Source organism: Kwoniella botswanensis, chromosome 1, assembly GCF_036426115.1.
Source record: "Kwoniella botswanensis chromosome 1, complete sequence".
In the NCBI taxonomy this organism is placed as follows: domain Eukaryota; kingdom Fungi; phylum Basidiomycota; class Tremellomycetes; order Tremellales; family Cryptococcaceae; genus Kwoniella; species Kwoniella botswanensis.
The window spans coordinates 8735284-8757733 of NC_088599.1; the positions used below are offsets into that span (position 1 = coordinate 8735284).

General features: G+C 45.0%; 7 protein-coding genes across 7 annotated transcripts; 2 read left to right on the top strand and 5 right to left on the bottom strand.

Annotated features, from left to right (window-relative positions):
- Window positions 1-224: 224 nt before the first annotated feature.
- Window positions 225-1762, top strand: L199_003278 (uncharacterized protein; the record flags this gene model as incomplete). The annotated part of the gene is made up of 13 exons (XM_064889012.1): window positions 225-267; window positions 378-416; window positions 487-533; window positions 595-630; window positions 697-752; window positions 823-833; window positions 897-919; window positions 983-998; window positions 1058-1083; window positions 1149-1230; window positions 1311-1504; window positions 1616-1678; window positions 1739-1762. The coding sequence occupies 13 exons, from the start codon at window positions 225-227 to the stop codon at window positions 1760-1762; spliced, it is 660 nt and encodes a 219-aa protein (XP_064745084.1).
- Window positions 1763-2132: 370 nt separating this feature from the next.
- On the bottom strand, window positions 2133-4327 carry L199_003279 (uncharacterized protein; the record flags this gene model as incomplete). The annotated part of the gene is made up of 6 exons (XM_064889013.1): window positions 2133-2405; window positions 2478-2588; window positions 2667-3253; window positions 3312-3464; window positions 3556-3960; window positions 4027-4327. 6 exons carry the CDS (start codon window positions 4325-4327, stop codon window positions 2133-2135), a joined length of 1830 nt encoding a protein of 609 aa, XP_064745085.1.
- A 959-nt stretch (window positions 4328-5286) lies between these two features.
- L199_003280 (uncharacterized protein) lies at window positions 5287-13724 on the top strand (the record flags this gene model as incomplete). The annotated part of the gene is made up of 15 exons (XM_064889014.1): window positions 5287-5347; window positions 5559-6157; window positions 6207-6361; window positions 6411-6774; window positions 6826-7051; window positions 7099-7247; window positions 7302-9576; window positions 9628-11514; window positions 11565-11925; window positions 11998-12262; window positions 12317-12492; window positions 12562-12718; window positions 12784-12859; window positions 12930-13441; window positions 13515-13724. The coding sequence occupies 15 exons, from the start codon at window positions 5287-5289 to the stop codon at window positions 13722-13724; spliced, it is 7473 nt and encodes a 2490-aa protein (XP_064745086.1).
- Window positions 13725-14039: 315 nt separating this feature from the next.
- L199_003281 (uncharacterized protein) lies at window positions 14040-15888 on the bottom strand (the record flags this gene model as incomplete). Its single annotated transcript, XM_064889015.1, has 6 exons — window positions 14040-14168; window positions 14246-14460; window positions 14570-15024; window positions 15175-15318; window positions 15465-15688; window positions 15769-15888. The coding sequence occupies 6 exons, from the start codon at window positions 15886-15888 to the stop codon at window positions 14040-14042; spliced, it is 1287 nt and encodes a 428-aa protein (XP_064745087.1).
- A 521-nt stretch (window positions 15889-16409) lies between these two features.
- On the bottom strand, window positions 16410-18111 carry L199_003282 (uncharacterized protein; the record flags this gene model as incomplete). Its single annotated transcript, XM_064889016.1, has 4 exons — window positions 16410-16648; window positions 16762-16986; window positions 17062-17147; window positions 17282-18111. The coding sequence occupies 4 exons, from the start codon at window positions 18109-18111 to the stop codon at window positions 16410-16412; spliced, it is 1380 nt and encodes a 459-aa protein (XP_064745088.1).
- Window positions 18112-18753: 642 nt separating this feature from the next.
- On the bottom strand, window positions 18754-19497 carry L199_003283 (uncharacterized protein; the record flags this gene model as incomplete). The annotated part of the gene is made up of 4 exons (XM_064889017.1): window positions 18754-18905; window positions 19030-19093; window positions 19164-19387; window positions 19488-19497. 4 exons carry the CDS (start codon window positions 19495-19497, stop codon window positions 18754-18756), a joined length of 450 nt encoding a protein of 149 aa, XP_064745089.1.
- A 575-nt stretch (window positions 19498-20072) lies between these two features.
- L199_003284 (uncharacterized protein) lies at window positions 20073-21828 on the bottom strand (the record flags this gene model as incomplete). Its single annotated transcript, XM_064889018.1, has 6 exons — window positions 20073-20463; window positions 20550-20815; window positions 20911-21075; window positions 21183-21353; window positions 21420-21567; window positions 21683-21828. The coding sequence occupies 6 exons, from the start codon at window positions 21826-21828 to the stop codon at window positions 20073-20075; spliced, it is 1287 nt and encodes a 428-aa protein (XP_064745090.1).
- Window positions 21829-22450: the final 622 nt, after the last annotated feature.

Here is a 22450-nt window from a genome sequence, read left to right on the forward strand (position 1 = left end):
CTTTGTCAACCCACATACACGGTAGGTTGTGATCGAGTGATCCGTAGAAATGGAATCGATACAAGCACTCTTTCATTCTTACATCTCACAACTACATACTACATACATCCATACTCAGAATCATACAGCACAAAGCCATCATCGGCCTCAAGATAATCATCGCCTGCATATCGCATCAACCATAATAAACATCCCACAATCCATCATAGTAGATAATCAACATCATGTCGGACGCTAGATTACGTCGTGTGCAGAAGGAGATCAAGGGTGAGTAATAGTCCAATGAAGCAATGATGCCCTGGTGAAGCAGTCGTAGAGGGGTCACGTAAAAGTCTAGATGTAAGAGCATGGAACTGATAAAAATGACGTCTTGGCAGACTGTGCGAAAGATAAGACGAGTAATATATCCATTGACAGTGAGTCCCCTTCATTCTACCTTCCTCGTCTTCTTTTCATAAAGTCAGTAGCTTACATGATGTATCATAGTGATCGACGAATCACCTTTCCACCTCATCGGAGCATTCCCAGGACCAGTACGTCTGCTATTCGACTGCCGGTTAGGTTGACTCAGAGCTGACTTATCTCTTTAATTAGCCTGACACGCCCTACGAAGGAGGATATTACGAAGTAGTCAGTCCCTCAATCACGATACGAAGGGTGACTTAACTGATGAAATGAATATTGGTTTATTATTAGGACATAGTGATTCCTGATGCGTACCCTTTCCAGCCGGTGAAGATGAAATTCATAACGTGAGTTTACCCTTATGCTCGCTAGCATGGATCACTGCTGTATACTAACTAAATTGGTGTACCATCACAGGAAAGTGTATCGTGAGTTATTGGCTCAGGATTGCATATCGGGAGCTTAGAGCTGAGTGTTTTACAATAATCCAGACCCCAACGTCTCATCAGCTAGTGTGAGTGATTTCAATATGTTATCGGTTGATTGCAAAACTAATTCATCCTTTATATCGTTACAGGGAGCGATCTGTCTCGGTATGTGATCTGGCCTTTCGAAACCCCCTTTCATCGCTAATCTTTCTCATGTACATCAGACATTCTCAAAGATGCTTGGTCACCAGTAAGTCAAGCTGATCGGAGGATAGGCAGATCCCTAACTAAGCTGAACGTCCCATCTTATATCAGGTTCTCACCCTCAAATCCACCTTGATCTCACTGCAATCCCTCCTCTGCGAACCTGTACCAAATGATCCACAAGATGCTGAAGGTTAGTCCATTCTCTCCCGATCACGTCTGGTGTCCATTCGCATATAGAACAATTATACTGATGTTAGCCGTTTCGTATAGTTGCCAAACATTATCTGGCAGATCGTAATTCCTTCAACGCCACTGCCAAACACTGGGCACAAGCCTATGCACAAGCTCCAGCACATAAGAAAAAGAACGAACCTGGAAAAGTAGCTACGGATGCTGAGTTGGCCGGATTATCAGAAGAGAACGTTATCGGGTTTACGGATATGGGTTTCTCAAGGGATCAGGTGGTGAGTGTGACAGTATCACCTTCCCACTAAACCCATACATTATCCTCACCAACAATAATCAGTTGTCTGAAAGGTAGCTGACCATAGTTTACTTGCTCTTTGTGACGGAAGATATCGATACTTAAGAAACTGAATTATAGAGGAAACAACGTCAACCCTCAATCGTATAATGCTGTGAGTGATGCCTGACTCCACCTTTGAGTTAAGCTGACGATACGATTACTTTGATGTTAGGTTCTCGAAGAATTGCTGAAATGATCTCGTGATATGACAATCTTGGTGAGGGGTTGCGATTTTGATATCGTCAATCCGAGAGAAGGAGCAAGGAAATGGGACTTTCTTCTGATATTGGGTTATGAGGTCGAGCGATTGACTAGCAGTACAGATAGAGAAGTAATTTAATTTAGATGATTGGATTTTTTTCCAGCATATGTAGCCACATGTTTCACCATCAATATTTCAGAAAGCTCGGTATCTATAAGACTTTATTGTCCAGTACAACAGATAATACATCAATTGATCGTACATCTACCTACAACATTCATAGTGAAGTGCGCTCTGAGCTTTAAGCTATGATTAATTATACGGGATCAAGAGTTTTCACAAATTGACTGCGACCTGTATGGCGTTAATCCCCTTCATCTTCCTCTACGACAGACTCCAATTTGACATGGGTATGAATCGCTTGTAAGAAAGTACCTTCCAATTTCACTTCCTCATATTTCTCTTCTTTGATATCAACCAATTTTTCAGGTTTCATATCTACGTCCAAGTCCAGATCCATCCGTTCGTCTCCTCCGATCGTTCCATCAAGAGATGAAGGTAGATACATATCTAGATGAATGTTGATGATTTTATGTATATCGGTTTTTGGAATTTGATTAACATGTAATTTATCTCTCTGCATTACACCCCAAATCAAATCATTAGTCATTTTAAACTTTCTCTGACCTATCCCTTGGGATGGACTTACAAATACGAAGTAAGTTGATTTGGTGATCATCCCGAATATATCCTTGAACATATCATTCGTACGTGATATATTTCGATTTTCAAGTAATAGTAAAGTCTGTTTACGTATTGCCTGTTGGGTCATTGGTCATTACCATTAGCTCCATTGAGACTTCGTTGCCTTTGGGCTCAAGATCAAATAAGAACTTACAGCTTTATTATCTAATACTTGTTGAGGAACCCTAACTCTCTTCTTGGTTGTACTGCTCATCTCGCCATTGATAGTACCTGTAACATCATCCGAAAGGGGATTTACCGTGCTGAGACTCTCACTAGATTTGCTCCTGTGCATAGAGATTGGAGGAATGGGAGTAATGGATTTAGATCGTTTCCCAAAAATATCCTCTTCTTCTTCTTCTTCATCGTCGTCGTTGTCATCTCTTTGGGATATTGCTTCCTCCTTCTTCACATCTGGGTGTTTGGGGCTTGAAGACGAAGGATTTCTTTCCATCTTTATCGTTTTGTCAAGTACGATCTTACCCGATTTCCTCTTCCTCTTGTCGTCATCTCCTTCTTTCAAGTCTAGCTTTCTAGGTCGTTTCTCCCCCCTCCTTCCTGGAGTCCGTCCCGATACAGGTGCAGGAGGTTCATTTTGACTGTGAGATCGTGATGGAGGTTGTGGCTGTGGTTGAGGAGGATGATATATCGATGAAGAGACTGATGAGGTTCTAGATAAAGATCGAGAAGGAAACAGAGGTGGTGGTTTCTTGGGTGCTTTGGCAGGAAAGAACAGAGGTGCTATAAATGCATTCATCTCGTCAATCCAGGCATTGGGTTTTGCAACAGACCGACTCACCTCGAGGTAACGGTTCACCAGGTCTAACTTTCTTTTCGCTCGTTGGTGCTGGAGGTGGTTTCCTTCTTCCTACACAAAGTTTCAATATCCTTTGATCTTGTGGGTGTTTTTGCCTTTGCCCATATACGAGAATCGTGGAATTATTCGATGAATCTATTATCATCAACATGGATAAAATGGATCAGTGCAAGCTCTACACATCCTTGTCCATTGGTTTCCAGATCCTACTGCGGAATAAACTTACCAATCCCTTCATCACCCAATCCTATCATTATAGCATTCAGAGTCCTACCGTTATCATTCAACTTCTCCGATCTACATAACAATCCAGTAAAGTACGCAGCTAAAAGAGGAGCCTGAGGTGAAATTGACATATATATCTTGGTCTCTGATTCACCTTCCAATACCTCATCAGGAGGCAGTTCGACCATCCCTCTTACTTGGAGGTACTTCCTTCCTCTCATGGATTCGAGCGATAGACATAGATCGGTATCTCCATTGGTCAATGGGAAGGGTGATCCCATACCCCCTCCCCCTCCTGGTGTGCTTGTCCCTGGAGTAGTGTGTGTGATAGGTACATCGAATGGGTTGATCTCTTTGTTGGAAGGTGTTGGAGGTGGAAATGAAAGTAGTGCGAAGAACGTTATACCTATCAGAACCTCAGTTACCGGACTTCCCCTGTGTCTGCGTATGTGAAAGATATCAATCGACTCACCATCCAACCTCCAACCTTCGTTGCCGATTTCCAACCCTCCTCTCCAAAGTAATCTCCATGCCGATTTAGGTTTACTCGTACTGACAGGTTCAGCTACACCAGCTGCAGTCTTGTGAGACGGAGTGACAAGATGGTTGTCATTCTGTGGTGGTGGGCCGGATCTAGCAGGACTGAGCACAGAGGGTAACAAGCTCTTCCTCGTGAATGAACTACTGGATGATCCACCTAATTTTGGTCTGGCGAATGGGTTGCGAGATGGTGATGGTCCAACAGACGATAGATGAGATGGTATGGTGGTCATCTCCCATGGACTGATCGTATTTGGCCCTTCATATGAACGACTCTTCAGTACCTGCTATGATAATCGATGATGATGGATGGATTGATGTTCGGAAAAAGACAGACGCGTCTTATCACTGCACGCGATCCAGGTATGATGGAAACAAAGGCTGCAACTCCGTTGATTGTGTTCCTTCCCGGGCTGCAAGAGCAGTGCTAGGTATGAAGGGAGTCCAGTAGTGATGCGAGCGAGCCGAATCAAGTCGTCATGTGATGCATGCATAGTAGAAAGTTTAGGTCGCTCGATATCTATCATGCTGCTTCCCTCCTACCATCATGTTAGGTGAATTTCTTATACAATCCCTTCATTTTACAAGGGAAAGTGAGGGGAACCTGTTGGGTGGCACCTATGGCATGTAGAGTGTTAAGCAAATAAAGCTTCACGTTTGGCGTGATATCGTTGATCGAATATTGCTGGACGCTAGCAGGGCGGAGCTTAACGCTCCTAGGAAGCCAGGAAGATATGGTCAAGAGGGGATGGTGGATCTGAGCGTTATATTGTATCGTTATGATCGCTAATACCCCCCCGAGGCGAAGGAGGTCAAAAAGATTGGAATGGATTGTTTGGTTCCAAAAGGCCACTTGAAGGCAGTCTTGAGCATAAGCTGTGGAAATTAACTTGGGAGTTGGGCTCCTCGACAGGACTCTCAGATGCCTTGGGCCAAATGCATATGGACGCGATATGCAGTAATGCTTGTCAGTAAAAGTCTATCTGGTATTGCCACGAATACTGACGACGGGATCAAATTTGCCATCAGGCATGAGTCATGTTGACGCTCGGACTTCGCACCCAGCAACACACAACAACAATCAAAAACTTTGAGAGACTTCCATCTCCTTGACTTCACTCACCACAAACTCACGCATTGCATGATCATCAATATCATCATACGCATGAGGCGCTGAAGAGGCTCTGACGCCATGCGGATTCACGAGATACTCGAAGAATGTGTCGAGTATATCTCGGTTGATGGGGCGATAGGTGAGTCAACTCAAAAATCCTCATTTCGAAACACTGTCCTGGGTTCGAACCCGACCATCGCAACCTCTACCAAACGGCACGGTGGAGGTGGTCCACCGGAGCAGCATGGTGAAACATTCTCGGAAGGTAGATGGTTGTATCTCAGAGTGGGAGAGGCTGCTCAAATCTGGATGTTCTTGTTCATTACTGACGCCCTGTTGACTACCTGTAGGGTCCGACCCAATGCGTCTGATAGAACATCTCGTCAAACTTGATCCATCCCTCGACCACGACTATTTCGCTCATCTTTGGACATTACTTTGCGCCCATCCCTCCATCGAGATCATCATCACCAATGAGCCCATCCTCTTGCCAGGTGGAAACACCGAATTGGGAACAGCTCCTCTTCCCCAAGACTGGGTCTTACCGCAAGGAATGCAGGCGAATGTCGATATCTCAACCCTTTACAGAGAAGGCTTGAGAGGAAGACAAATAGCATTTATGCTTGCTGGCCAAGAATTCCGTTCCGACAAGCAAGCTATACAAGATAGAAAGGAAGCTGCAAGGAAGAAAGCAAAGAAAGCTAAAGAAGCGACTTTGAAGCGGAACAAGGATAAGGTGGATGAAGATAGTGATGGGGAAATGAAAGTGGATCCTACAGGATCAGGGGTCTTGAGAGTACTGCATGTAGATGATTCACAGGAAGGTGATGGATCTGCATCTATACCCAAGACCGACTTTAGGCGATTGTCAGAGAAATGGGGTGCAAGATTGAGGATTAGATGTGCGGAAGATGAGATTTACTATAGGCTGACTGGATCTCATGCAAAGGTGAGTTTCTGCTTACTGAACTATTTTTACAAGCTGATCACTTGTGTAGATTCCAAAAATTACATCAACCGTCTTCCATGTTCTTCAACTCGCTGCCATGTCCAGAGATAAAGGTATCACTGCTATAGATCTGGGCCCGCTCGTCGGAGCTAGTCAAGGTAGTATGCATTATTTTATGAAAGTCCTGGTTCAGCTTGGTCTTTGGTGAGTTGACGGAAAATTGATTCTTTTTTCCTGCTGAAGCCCCAATTAGTGCAAAAGTGCCCGCTGTCCTTCACGCGGCTGTAACAAATTTGCTCGTCTTCCATAAATTCCTTGATCAAAATCCCAATTACCGCGCTTTGATAGGCAAACCTCTCAATTCGCTGTTCGAGGACAGTCAAGCGGAGAAGAACCCCGACGACGGTGCAGATGAGGAACCAGAAGAGGACGACTTTTTGATTGACCCATCACTTGACGATGCCACGAAGTTCAATGATTGGGGATTCGACTTTGCTCCCTTGACTGAGGCCGAACTAATGGCTGGTCATGCCGTTAAGCAGAGATTGTTGAAGATGCTGGATCATCCCAAGCTGCAGAATCATCTGTTGAGAACCAAAAATCTTCTTCCGACTCTGGTAAGATGACAATATTTCTGCTTGACAGCCACCGCTGACATCTTTCTCCAGGGTTGGCGCGGTCAAGCGGTCATGCGACATCGTAGAGCCGTTAAGCGTCACATAGATGGTCTAGTGCTTGATGGTCTGGTCGAACGTCTGTACATCGGCGAGTCAAGGATCAGCTGTATACGTCTTTCCAAATTCAATCCTGAACCGGTGGCCGAGACTGCCGAACCAGCCAAAATCGCAGCAGATGCAGATGCTGAGGAGTCGGAACGTATTCGTGATCTTGATAGTATGTTGCAGACTTTTTTGCGTTAGTCCGTACTGATGATACCGCAGTGATATCGACGCAACCCCCATATACGCCTCCTTTAGATCCTCAAATCATGAATATCCCTCTGACCGTCACGTTTGAGCGCTGGATCATCGACCTCGTAGTTCAGTCCGAGGAGAGCCCAGATGCCGAGCAAAGGGGTATGACCATCAATGTGAGTCCCCAAGATCTCATTCACGAACAAAGCTAATCCATATCTCCTGCACAGTCTATCTGGCAGAATACGAACTATATGTATAAACGATCAATCGATTTCGCCATCTTGCGATCCGACAACGCCCATATCCCGGAACACATGTGGTCATATAGCGTGTCGTCCTTCATGGAGACCGTCAAGAAAGAACGACGACTCAGGCTATTCACCACCGCAGAATTCCAGCGCATCATGCGTAGGGAAGGTCAAGTGATCGAAGGCTACCCTGCCATGACTCGTCCCAAGTTGACAGGTCACTTTGGCGATATATCATTCAAGACATTCTACTCTTCCGAAATCCAATTGAACAAATTCCTTGACAACGCAAAGTCGTTGAACGGTGATCAGAAACCTAAACCGATGGGTCGTCCACCAAAAGTACCAATCAAAACTACAAAATCCAAATCTACGACCAAATCTACACAGGTAGTGGAAGATGAGGAATCGGAAGACGAGGATGAAGGAGGGAAGACAGGGAAAAAGGGATTCAAGTATTCGGATACTGTACAAGTACGAGGTCGACCGAGGAAATATGTTCATGTAGTAGAAGAGGATGGAAGTGTTAACAGAAGGATCATCGGTACCGTCTATTCACGAGATGATCTTCCTCAAGTGCTGGTATATCTGAAAGAAAGGAATATACTTGTCACGCCGCCGGTAGGTTATACGGGCCTTGGACCGCCTCCACCTGCCACTGAAGAAGCTATCAGAAACGGTCGTCCTCCAGAATACTACTATCAGTTCCCTGCCAGGGACTCTGCTGCTTACTCGGGTTTACCAGGAAGGAAGTCTAAAGCTAGAGCGAAGAAGGAAGCGGAAGCTGCAGCTGCAGCGGCGGCGGGGGAAACCTACTCACCAACTACCACAGTCCAACCTGCCGAAACCAATGTTCCTTCCAATAACAGGGACAAGGGAAAGAAAGGAAAGAAGCGTGCTAAGGGAGCAGGTGCGAGTGGTTCTGAAGCAGGTGCAGGAACCCCATCGACCGCCAGGAAATCAAAACGTCAGAAGAAACAGGTCAACTACGCCGACAAAGCGGACATGGATGTGGATCAAGATGCTCACGCGGTGAAAATTGTACCTGATTCTATCTCGGATGGGATAGGTCATGCTCAGCCTTCTGAAACGGCTGGTCCGATCGTTGAACCCATAGCTTCGCATCCAAAATCAGCGAATGATGAACATCTCATCGATCCAGCTTTGACCGAGCCTTCCTCACGGGTTTTGACACCAGCAGAATCAGTGGATCCCGTTGGTCAAGTGATTGAAGCCCAATCAGCAGATATTACGATATCCTCGCCAGCTACCCCAGCCGCTACCAAAGGTAAACAATCCGCCAAAAAGCGAGGAAAATCCGGCAAAAAGCAGGTAGCAAAACCCAAGCAGGAGATTGTAGATGATTCCAAGCGGAGCGAGAACAATGGACGGAATGTAAAAGCAGTAATTCCACCCCAACCTATCTCTGGGACCGAAGACAAACGGAACGACGCGTTGGAAATTCCAGATACTCGATCAACGGCAGGCTCAAGGTTCTTTCCAACAGATATACCGGATGACTCGGTCTTCGATCAATCTATGGAAGATAGTATCGGTAATGTCTTAGCAGAACTATCACACTCTGGCGTTCGACCTCGCAGTCAACCCTCTACAGCAGAGCCTTCAGCCTCATTAGTCGCGACTGCGGGTTCCTCATTGACCATGAAAGGTAAGAAGCGCAAATCTGACCTACCGACTCATGCCGAGCCGCCTTTCAAGACAACGAAAATCCCTGAAGGTAAAGCAGCCTCAAAAGCCGACGATGATAGGCGAACCTCCCTGTTCATCTTGCCTGAAGAGCCTATGGAGGAGCTGCCCTTCGAACTTCCCGAACACATCTTCAGGGTTGGCAAGTCGAATGCTAAGGATGATGAAGAGGCCAATCTTAACGATACAGTAGCATCAACAAATGATCCGCAGTCGCAACAGATCGTGGCTCCTATCGAAATTGATGGTACTCCCGACATGCAGACTCTGGAAACATCCGTCTCCGTCGATCCACCTGGCGCTGGCAAGCCTTCTCCCTCTTTGTCTAAAGCAGATAGCGACATGCCTCCACCGAATTTTGCATCGACTCCCTCTCGATCAACTCCCCAGCTGACCACCTTGACGGACATCGTTCGAGCTCAATCTGCGACTCCCTTACGTGAGCTATCTGCCGCATCTTCTGGATCACCTGCGACTCCCTCCACTCCCCAACGTGAGCTCATACAGCCAATTCGGAACAAAAAGCTCTTGCATGCGTTGAATGACTGTAAGTGAATGCAGAGCCTCATAAGATTCTGTACTGACAGGTCAGGTTTAGCTGCAAAACCAGCTCGTGTCGATCTCGGTACTATCAGAAAAGCAAACGAGCTCGTACAAGTGCTTCACGATAATGGTGGAGTGATGATGGACTCCAAGCTCATCCATGAACATCGAAATTGGACTTTCAAATATGCTGGGACTGATCATCCCAACGCACCTCCTGTTGCATATGGTATGGATAGGCTAGTCGTTAAGAAAACGGTCAACATCCTGCTGAGTGATGGCCGAATCAAGGAAACCATCGTATCTGTTCCGACACCAACTGGTCGATGGGTCAAGTCTAGTGTCCTTTACTTGACCAATCTACCTCACGAACAGCTACAAGCCTACATCCGTCAAATGTCGACTAGCGTGTCTCAATCTATGACACCAAATGCTCGAAGAGGTAAACCGGAAACGCCGTCTTTGCCAGCTACGCCTTACACCGAGCTGAAAAGATCGGCGCCGAGAAACGGCGGTAAGTTGGCCTATGATGCTACACCTACCCGAAATTCTATCTCTGGTGCCCCTAGACCATTCTCGGAAAGGAGAACAGCGCTTCTCAAGGAGCTTAAAGTCGTTGGTCAACTACTTGGCTGGAAAGCCAGTCGAGTTGTACGAGTCCAGATCCTTCATCGAGCGATCTTAAGAGCCCTTTCAAGAGAAGGATGCGGCTCAGTCGTTTCCATGTCACCTCGAATCTTTGCTTTCCCGCTATTGTGTGAAGATATTACCGCCGAAGAGTGGTTCTCATGTTGCCTCCTACTTCAATACAACGAGGAAATCGAACACTGGTTACGGGACCCCGTCAATCGCGCTACAAAGGTCAAAGACGTTCCCAGGCAGTATCGACCATTAGGAGGATTTGGTGGATCGTCCACTAAAGCTAAGATGAATACTTTGCTTCAGATCATGGTCACTCTCAAGATTATCTCGCCTGTGGTTCCTGTCGCCAAGCAAGAATCGGATTTCTTTGGAGATCATTCAGAATCGAATGGGTTCAAAGTGGAAAGTGGTAGTATCAATTCAACATTCTATCTCCTTCACGATATGGTACCAGTATACCATATCGCTTCATTACCTCCCCCTTTTCTTGGTCTCCTACCTGCTCGGAATGAAGAGGAGATCAATTCTTTATGGTCCACTATCAAGAAAGCATCACTTGAGATGCAGGTTGATGCTCTAGGTCGAATAGGTGAACGAATCAAGCCTACCTTGCCCCATGCAGCAAAGTTCGAAGACACTCTGGACCTTTCGATTGACTATACTAAGCTTCTCCAGAGACCAAAGAGGTGGAAGAGCGAGTTGACTCTACTACCAATCCAAAAAGCTGCTCTGGACGAGGTCTTCGATCGAACTACCGGTCAAAGCAGTATAAATACCCAGCAGGAACTGGAGGATTTCGCATACGAGAATGCCCTACCTTTACCATTCCTCGAAACCGAGATCAAACGAAGAGCTGAATTGGTTAAAGACAACGCAGCCAAGATTGCCGAGAGGCTTAGAGAACATGCATTGAAAGCTCAACAAAGACAACAGGAGATACAAGAGAAGATCAGACAGAAATTGATTGAACGTCAAGAAGCAGCAAGAGTAGCATGGGAAGAGAAAGTGTCCAGCTCGGCTCAAAGGAAATCTGTTGAATATACTCCCGAACTGTTGGCTTTTGTCAGTCATCAGACGATCCAAAGTGGTTCGATGAAGATGTCGGATGCTACTGAGAGTGTCGTTGATTATTGGGTTATGATGTGGGAACATATCAAGAATCTCCCACCGCAGGAAAGGGAAACCACTCTAGAAGAAAGAAGAAGATATCAAGCTGAACGGGTACGACTGACTGCTCCGAAATTCAAATATAGCGCTACTTCCAAGAGAAGGTCTGCGAAAAAGCCTAAAGAACCGAAAAGTAAGTTTGAAGTCCTTGCGGTTGACGAATTTGCTGACCCGTTGGTATAGCCGGACCCCAGAAGCGTACCAGATCGAAACGTAAATGGACACATGAAGATGATGATCTCCTACTGGATGCGGAAGCGATCATCAGAGCCAGATCCAGAGCGAGTGGGTATAAAGGACGTCAAGCGATATCTCAACTTTTCCCTCAGGCGGTAGCTTCCACCATTCGTAGTCGACTTACCAAAATCGTTTCTCAGCCTGGCAAGAAAGCGTATTATGAAAGTTTGGAACAAGCTTGGTATGAACTTTGGATGAAAATTAGGGGTACGGCAGAACTTGTCGATGAACATCTGGAAAGTCCATTTGACTTTGATTTGAAGGATCATATTCGAGTATTGAGAGAAAAGATAGATAAGAGACCGTTGTGAGTTGTCTCGATCTGCCATGTTCAATCAGCGGAATGAAAGGCTGAACACTGTTTGTGATCTGTACATAGACGACTACCTGCAGCTGCTACACCACAAGAAGAGAAAGAGCCTGTACCTGATCTTCTTTCCGATAGCTATCAGATCACCGAGGAATTTGCTTGGAAATACGTAGAGACGGAACAACATAGCTTCGATCAAGCTGCTGATGCTCTGTCAGCTGAGGAAATCAAGATCAACGCCATTGGATCCATCTCGATCCTTGATGAACCTCGGATCAAGGAGGAAGTCGCTGCTGATGATAAGCAGATGGGTCTGTTGCAAGCGTCAATGAAGGTGAGCTGTTGCTCGAGAGAGCTAGACGACGGGAAGCTTATATTACAACAATAGATGATTGTCGGCACGCCTGATGCGTACTACGATGTGACCCATGGTAAACGGTTACTCGATACTTGGTCGAACGAGACCTGTCAAGCGGCTATTCAAAATATGATGGACAACAACGTTTTGAAGAAGGTGCCTAATCCATCGAGGGATAATGAAAGGCAATATGGATTCTCTCAGGGGTAAGTCACAATATATACCTCGCCAGCTGTTATGGCTTGAATATGCTGACGGGAGTGACCAAACCACAGATGGCAACAGCTGGAAGAGGGTTTCTTGCCTCCTAATTTGTTCCAGGCCGCTCAAGGCTTGAAACCTAAGTTGGAGCCTGAAGAAGGGATCGAATGGCCTTTGATTGGTGAATCGGGTGAATTGGCTGCACTGATGGATATGGTATCTAATCATGAGGTGAGTTCATGTTTTTATCTCGAGCTTGATGCTATTCACGATATCTTATTGCTTTTGCTGTATAGGTCGATTTCGAATATGATGTTCAAGAATTTCCGACTGTCAAGTATGAGAAGGGACATTTCAATACTCGAAAGCTTGGTGAGTATGACTCATCTTGTCCTAACACAATAAATGGTTGATATCGAGCATTCGCTGATGTACCTTTCAGATGACGACGCATACGAGTTCGCTCTCCAAGTCAAGCGAACTACTCGGACAAACTCATCTCCAAAAGTTCCTTTCCCAGACACCAAAATCTACAAAGTACTTAGACCATGGAATTCCGAAGTAGACAACAATCTCGAAATCCAACATATTGTCCAAAAAGTCATGGAAGCAGTAAAGCAAACGGCCGAAGATGGAATAACCAAACCAGAATTACTCGACGTCATTCGATGTTCTCCGGTGCAGCTTGATCAATCATTGGCATTTCTCTCTTCGCAAGATGACCATACATTGTTTTGGACGGGATACGATACCGCGCGATTAGTTTCGAAAGATTACTGGGAATCATGGTGTGTCAAAGTGACTTCTCAAAGGTTGAACTTGGAAGACGGCAATGCGGTGTTACTTGGTCCTAGAAGGTGGTATGATGTATATGGAGTCTTTAAAGAGGCCGATTTCGTGAAAGTAGTAGAGAGCGTCAAGAGTTTGATTATCTCTAGACCTGGAACTGCTTTGGTAAGTGCATGCCTCCTCGTGCGAAGTGAGTTTCCCTTGGCTGATCGTGTCGTTGTGGATTGGGGGAAAATAGAAAACGATCAAAACCAAATTGGCTATCATACTAGATCGACTCGAGCTGATTGATATCTTACAATATTTGGTTGATCAGAATAAGATTGGGGTCAAATGGTCTGAAGTAGAAGAAGAGAAAGATAGAATCGTACCACCCCTTGAGAGTGTTGATGTGGATCAGGAAGATGATTTGGGGTTGTTCCCCGTGATCAATGGAGTTTGGGATTAGACGACAGTGATTATCTTACTTTAGCATTGATCGAGAGGATATCATGATATTTTTGGGCTCTGAATTTGGATTTCGATTTTAACATGAGATGTGAATTAATCTGAAGGAATGAAGTAAAGAAGAGTTTTGTAAATTATGATCATCTATGTATGTGTATATTGTATGTCCAAAACCAACGAAACAGACGAATAGCATTGACTGATTTGAGGTATGAAGGAACGTCCATATATGCATTAAATAGGTGACCGATCTTTCGTATCATTATTGATTTAGTCATATATATATATATATTCTTATGTTATGGTGACCTAATGATCAAAGTCTCTCAATTACGATGGCAGAAGCGGCACCACCACCATTACAGATTGCCGCTACACCCTTTTCACCTTTCTTCAACGAGTGAGCGAGGGTGACGACGATCCTGCATCCTGATGATCCGATAGGCTTTTGGAGGGAAAGGGTAGGTCAGACCATCATGCATATCTCGAATGTCCAGTTCTAGTCGGGAATGTTAAACTCACATGACCTAAAGCTACCGCACCACCTTTAACATTTACTTTACTCCTGTCGAGGCCCAAGACCTTCTCAGCGGCACAAGCAACGACCGAGAAAGCCTCGTTGAATTCCCATAAGGCGATATCTTCCTTGTTGACACCTGCGTGTTTCAACGCGAGAGGTACAGCGAGAGTAGGAGCAGTGGGGAAATCTATAGGTGCACAAGCGGCGTCGGCGTATCCTATAAACACAAGAGTGGATCAGTATGTGAACAGACAGAGTGATAAGACTAGGTAGACCATTCTGTATACTGTGTATACTGGACCATGAGTCATGTCAATTTTACTCACCCAGAATCTTAGCCAAAGGTTTCAATCCTTCCTTCTCAACCACATCCCCTGAGGCAAGTACGACAGCACTAGCTCCATCATTTAATGACGAAGCGTTGGCAGCAGTAACAGTACCATCTTTAGTGAAAACAGGTCTGATCGATCTGAATTTCTCTTTCAACAATTTCTTATAATCTTCATCTTCCTTTACGATCACATCACCCTTTCTGGTCTTGACTGTGACTGGAGCGATCTCATCTTCGAATCCACCGTTTTTCCAAGTTTCCTCCGCACGGGTATAAGATGAGAGACAGTGGTCGTCCTGGTCTTCTCGGGTGATCTGATGCTTGGCTGCAGTAGAGTCCGCACAGTTACCCATAGGGACTTTGTTATAGACGTCGAAGAGACCGTCAACGATGAGGGAATCTTTCGATTCGAAGTGGCCAAATGCGGGTGGGTGTCGAGGGGAGAGGAATCTGCGTGGGGAATATTATAAACCGATGAGATAAAAAGTAAAGGGAGAATGAGAAGAGGTGAACAGTGTAGTGTGCAGCGAGGAGGAAGGAGTTCATCTGTCAGTTTTCCCAGTAATGCAGATGGATGACGGATTACAAGATTGCACTTACGGTGCTTGAGACATGCTTTCCATACCACCAGCAACCATTATACCTCTCTGACCAAGTCGGATGTTCTGATCGGCAAGCATGATGGCTTTCATACCTGATGCGCAGACCTTGTTGATAGTGGTGGCATCGGTTGAATCGGGAATGCTGAGAAGGATAAGATATGGATGTGAGTCAGCTGATGTTTATGATGTATCAATATGTGAGGTGCTGCTCAATGATAGTGACAGTGCTAAAATCGGCTGGTCATAGCAAACACCTATGTAATTCGAGAGAGGTACACAACTACTCACCCAGCACCGATGACCACTTGTCTAGCGGGGGACTGACCCACCCCAGCCTGAACGACATTACCCAAATAGACTTCTTCTACCTGTTCAGGCTTCAAGTTTGCTTTCTCCAAAGCATGTTTCACAGCTACTACACCCAGCTGAGGAGCGGTGAGAGTAGCGAGAGAACCATCTTTGGCTCCTACGGGTGTTCGAGAGGCAGATACGATGTAGACTGATTGAGTGGACTAGACAAGACAAGATACCCAGAAAAGAGGTTAATTAGATCTGCTTGATGGGTTGGGGTGGAAATGCACAGCTGACTCACCATGTTGAATCTCTGATGATGGAGTGTTGTTACTCTTTTGAATTGATGTAGAGAGGAGGAAGAAGAAGAAGAGAGGGTAGACCTGCGTATAACCAATGAAGAAAGTAATGAGATTGACATTTGTTGTCGGTTGTCAGGATCGTATGAGCTGAAAGAAGCGGTAGTAGCGGTGGTTTGATGATAAATTGTTATTCTAACTTATGGGGAAGGTGGGATTATGGGAAAAAAGGGAAAAGACGCGGGTTCATGGTATTTATCCTGAGCCATCTTACGGGAGTATCCTGAATAACCCATCTCTCCATCTCTCATCTTGCCATGCATGTATCAGTTGATCATGTGCTTATCACAAAGATGAAACAGCCGTCACTACTATGTATCGCTATTCAGTCGACTGAATGAATGGTACTACCACCACGAAGTGTGAATGCTTACCATAAAGTAAACGGGATTCATCAGACTAGATACTCTATGTACAGAACACATATCTGAGAACATTTTATCAACAATTAAGAGGTGACATGGGAACAGACATTATCGTTATCATCAATCCATAAACATTTTCCCAGTCTCCACTGATCAGCCCTACTGACCTCCGTAGAATCTTTCTCCGTATTACCTTTGCGGCGAGTACAAAAGGAACCTCACGAAATGACAGTCTCTAGCCCCAACCCATTCCCTTGCTCATCAACCATCTTCCAACCACCCGGACCATCCGGCCATTTCTTCCTGTAAAACGTCACAGGCATCTCACCCTCTTCTTTATCTGCCATATCGATTGACCCCACAAAGTCGTACCCACTGTCACAGTGGGTGATAAGCTTCAATATGGTCAGGTGGATACATCTTGCCGAAATGAGAGATTGAGTCGAATGAGCTGTCCCTGTGGTATAGAAAGAGTAGCCGATGAATCAGTATATCGCCTCCCATATGTTAGAACGATACGATCATGATATCACGACCCATTGTTGTTGATGATCAAAGAAATCAACTCACATGGTGCACCCCTTAATCTCAACTCCCTACAATGTCTCTCTCTGACTCTCGCATCTCTCAATCCATCAACCCACCAATTCTTGATTCCCTCTTCCAAGGCTTGTCCCACATCAGCCTCGGCATCGATGATCCATATCCTATCATGCGAGTAGAAAGCGACCGCGAAGAAGATCGGTTCTGGGTCGGGTTCACCTTGTAAGAAGATTAATGAGTCTTTGCCTGAGTCTGCAATTTTTTATGAGATGGAACAATCAGTATCGTTGTACCATTTCATGTGGATGTGTCAAGTGTATGACATACCTTTAGCTGAGGTTCGGAAAGAAGAATTGAGATTGTATCCCTCTCTTGCGAACTCGGTCAACAACTTGATCAATATCCTCTTTGAGCTATGACATTTGAAGAGTATATTCTCAGCGTAATCCATTCATGGACCGAATGGCAAAGTCATGAAGTAAATCCATTCACTCAAATTCAACTACTTCAGATCAAGCGAAACGATAAAGTGAATCAGTCAACTCACGAGACCTGTTCCGAGCTCGTAGGCATCCACGCTTCACCTTTCATCGTAACCTCCCATACACCTTGATCGCATCCCTTTTCCTTATGTTTCTTCATCAGCTCAGGTTGGTAATCAACTTCTTGTATCTTGCTTATACCTCTTTTCCACGTATTGTTCAGCACGTCAATCACCACCGGTCTAAGATGTAATGGTAAAGCGATGAAAGATAAGGTCGATACAGATGAGATGGTCATCATGAAAAATGGGAATTTCGTACTGTTTGTAGAAGGTAATGGACAATGTTGATTGAATGATGAAACGGATGTTCCAGGTGTACTACCCCCGCCACTACCATTGGTACCGTCTTCATCGTATATTGATGGCGAGAGGGATTCGATCGTATCTGTTCTATCAAATGCCAAAGATGACATCCTCTTATGCATCCCTCCAAAGAATGCCGAGCCCGACCCGGACGTAGTGGTGTACTCGCTTCCACTTATTGATGGGCTAGTTGGATTTGTGTTTTTGAGTATACCTTGTAATCCGCCGGTATTGCTCGTAGAAGATGAATGCCGGTGTTGTATCGGTCGACGAACGTCCGAGGTAGTGAAAGTTGGACTCAACGGTGTGGGTGATCTTGATCTTGGTCCTGCTGCATTCCCATTGTTGTTGATGTTGGGTATAGAGAGGGTACGTTCCAGTTGAAGACTCTTCCGTCTAGCCTCTGAACCCGGAGTGGTAGGTATGAAAGCTGGTTTTTCCTCTGCGATTTGTGATTTGCGCCTCTCCTTCTTCTCATCATCTTTATCTTTTCTTGAGCTTGAGCCCAGGACTGGGAGATGGAATGGCATGGTCCAGGCGGGTTGATGACTAAGCTCAAGCTTGATGCGGCGTCTTCGTATAGGGATGTCAACTACCAAGGTATGGGCGGTGGATGTCTTTGAGTGAGAAAGTCGAAGCAGTTGTCAAAGGGTATGATCACTGTAGGTCGACTTGTGTAGCGGATGAGATGAGACGCGATGGGATATTGTTCGTGTTTGGTATTGATGCTAAGTGCGGAGTGGGAATCAAAAGATAACCCAAAAGTTGCTAGTGCTAAAATAAGTATGAGTCATGTTGATACAGTTGTGTGGTTCCGTATGGTGCGATTTCTCCCACGCTGCAATCAATTTAATCAATACTTCGGCTTGGCAAAAATACCTCCGCATACCTCTCGGTTCCATAAATAAATCATTACTTCTACGTCTGGAGCACACCGATACCACATCTGATCTCATGCAACACACAACGTCGCCAAGCACAAGGATGTTAAATCAGTACGATCAAAGCGGGAAACGCGGTCAAGGTCTTCAGCGATGAGATGTGATTCGATCATCGTTATTCATTTCAAGCTTTACGAATCATCTAAGTTGGCTACATAAAATAGTAAATAAGAACATAACGAAACTAGTCATGTCAAAGACAAAACACGAAGAACGAAAAGAGGTCGAAATCTACATAATCTTAGCAGCGATCTTCTCATCCGCATCAAGAGGTTCAAGTTCATGTTGAGAGTATAAGCCTGATTCTCTGACGGCTCGCTTGGCATCTGCCGCGGCGTGCTTTTGAGCTTGTTTGATAAATTTGACCTTTTCAGTCTCGGAGGCTAGAATATTAACGAATGGAAAGGAATCAATATCAAGACATAAGTTTTCGTCAAGTATGGTCGAGTAGATATGAGGTTCAGGTTGGTTGTGTTGAGATAGGAAGATGGGTCTACTCATACTCACTGAAAGGAAGTCTCTTTTCCTCAACAAGTTTGACTACCCTACCTTCAGCTAGACCTACGATGATCTATTCAACGATCGACACCAAACAAATCAGCTTCGATTCACTCGACATCATTGGTGAGTAATTTGCTCACCTCTTTGGATCTAGCATGCGAAACTTTACCTTCGATCCCCTTAAAGTGCGCTTCGTTATTCTCGAAAGCCTGGAAAGCCTGATATGCCGCACCGGCACCTACCACTTCGGCGGTGAAGTGTGCCTTCCTCTCGAGGGGTGTGTCGGCGGTGACGAGGAGGAACTCGGCTCGTTGCTTGGCTAAAGGGTGGGAAGAGTGGTGGGCTGCGATCTTGGCTTTGAGTTCTGGGAGAGTCAAATTGGCATGAGTATCAGCTTCAGTCCATGTATTCTGGTCTTCGGTTGTACATTGATGACTGGAAGGAGAGTTAAACGGTATACTCACTCTCGAACATTGTGTATAGATGGAAGTCTCGGTTGAGTGGTTAAAGTTGGTGTAATTGAGTATGATTGATATAAGTGGTAATGATTCTGGTCAGTGAGTATGAGGTGGCAAGTGAATACAAACAATCTTGCTCTTTATATATCTTTCAGCCCAATACTCACTCCCTCGTGTCAGTACGACTCTGTATACTCTTCCATAATCAAATGAGTGATGAGTGACGTCAGATCCATCAATTCACCAGGCAACTATCAACAACGTTCCGTTCTCTGACCACTCTTGAGGTGTGTGTATGTGTATCCATCATCACCCCAAATGCAACGACACTCATGTCATTACAGTCAATGACGCATCGAACGGAGATTGATCGTACCTTTTCGTCGGTGTTATTGTTCTCGCTCCAACCTAGTGCCAAAGACGTCACTGATGGTCTGAGCGGCGTTATTGATGGTCTGTGCGTGGATGTATGTACCTGACGTATATGACATGGTTATGATGCATGATGTGATTGATTGCTGGTACGAGTACAAACGGAGGTGAGTTTTATCTTACATTGGCATCCATGCGTGATCCGACAGAGCCACTACTCTAGTCTACCTTCATCACCACTTCAACTTTCACTTTCACTCCATCACTTGCACCCCCACTCCCACTCGGTATCGTCTGTGTTATGGAAGGTTCAACAGTTGCCTTGTCCTTTTGCAATACTTGTCCAATAGAACTCGATTGAGATTTCCCTATCCCATTCTGTGGAGGTTGAATGCCAAATTCAGTCTTGTCTCTTGGTGATAGAGGTTTCTTGGTAGATGATCTCCTTCTTCCTCCATCCGTTATCGTCTTCTGTTCATTATCGTGATTCTCAGTGGTGGTGTCCGTCGACTTATGGCTTATCTTCAAATCTTGTAACAAGTCTTGGGTGGGATCAGATGAAATGGATGATTCGAATTTAGATATGAATTTGTGAATTATCGGATTTACCCTTTAATTTACAATATCCACCATCGTCCAAACAAATCAGCATACACTGAGAAGATATTGTATTCCACTTGTTGTTATAAAACTTACAAATCTGGATGAGTCAAAGTCATCCATCTTGGACAACCCTCCAGTACGACTCTTTGCATATCGCATACCTTCCCATCGTTCTGTTCCGTGTACAATCTACGTGTCTTTTCCAACATATCGACCCACTGATCATCGTTCTCCTCCCATCCTTCCAATGTACCCTGTAAGATCAATACGGGACATTTCAAGTTGATTGCTTGTTCGTCACTTATAATATGTTTACGGGAGAGAGCCAGTGAAATGACAATAGGTACAGTTATGTCTCCCTAGCATCGTCAATCAACAGGATCAATCAAGAGCATTATATGGAGTGCCCCTCCAGGAACCATACAACTGATTTCATTCTTGTCTGATCACTCACATTCAATTCCCCATTTAATAATCTCGATCGAGTCAATTGGATGTACTCTTCCTCCAAATCCTTCACCAGCCTCTTCGAGTGGGAGGTCGCGTTATAATCGAAGATCACAGAGGTGATGGCATCGAGAGGTTCGCCATCGCGAGATTTCACCGCGTTGATCAGAATCTGACATGTGGACAGACCTTGCATTAGCTCCGTCTAAGAATTATATCATCTTATACTCATCCGTCATGGAGAGTTCGGTTTGATGGGGGAAGACACTCGATGCTCACATGCATACTTTCTCTAAAAGTCAAAGACCAATTGGTAGCTTCCGTCAAAGCAGGCGGAGCAGACATGATCAGATTCTTCGACAGGTCAGGATACTGAGCTGCAAAGTGCATAGCGGGACAGCATCCCATAGTTGATCCGACGAGATGTACCGAGGGGATATGAAGTACTGTCTGAATATGATTCGTATATACAACATCAGTGTGTCAGGTTTCTCCGTATATAAGGGAACAACTCACCAAAGCTTCTTTTACTAAAGTAGCATGGTACGACCAAGTGACCGGATCAGGTGAGATATCCATGACTTTCGTTGATCCATGAGCGGGAGCATCAAACGCTATGAGATTATAGTTCTCATAGAACGTTGGATCATCAAATTGTGGGTAACTACGATACAATCACGCATTTTCGATAAGTTATTGATTATCGAGGGTGGTCTCATTACGTTCTGAGGTGTTCCAGTAGGTGTGGGGAATGGGAAATGGGAGAGTAGTGTACTTACAAGTAAAAAGAATCCACCCAGAAAGGATGAAAGAACAATATCGTCTCGTACTCCTCATCTATCTCCTGCGCTTTATCCCTCTCTGAGGGTGTCGATATTCTATAGAATAGGTCGAAAGGTTTATTCGGTATTGTGATCCGTGGCATGGTCGATAGATTTCATGCAGCGGTATGTACGATGGCGATTATGGTTGGGGTATATTCGGACCCGGGAGGAGGGAGTGTTGTGTTGATATATTGTAACGTGTAATCAGATGGCCAATTAAAAGCAAGGTAAAGGTATGATGAAGAAGTCAACAGATCGGACGAGTAGTATGATGTGGATTGATGATGATTTCTTTAGTCAAGTATCAATCAATTGATCATTACATTCCATGGCTGACGATAGTGTAATCGTGATTGGTAATGCATATCGACTTTGTGAACATGTGACGACCGGATCTTATTTGGTGAAGAGAGTAACTTAACCAACCGTAAGCTTAAGGTGAGAGAATTGTGAAAGCCACTTGTCACAGGTACGAGTAACGGTCGGATCGACGTGGGGTTAACTTGTCGTACCTGCAACACGAGATGCTGATGGGATTTACCGGAACCGGGATTGGTAAAGGGAATTTGCTGTACAGATCTTGTGTGTATCACGAAGCGGTTCCTGTCAGTGATTCCGGCAGGGAGAGCAGAAGAAGAGGTTATTTTTAAAGTTTACCGGAATTCGCGATTCCAGCACAAACCCTTACGAAAGATCTACATTTGGCAAGGTACCGAGTTTCGA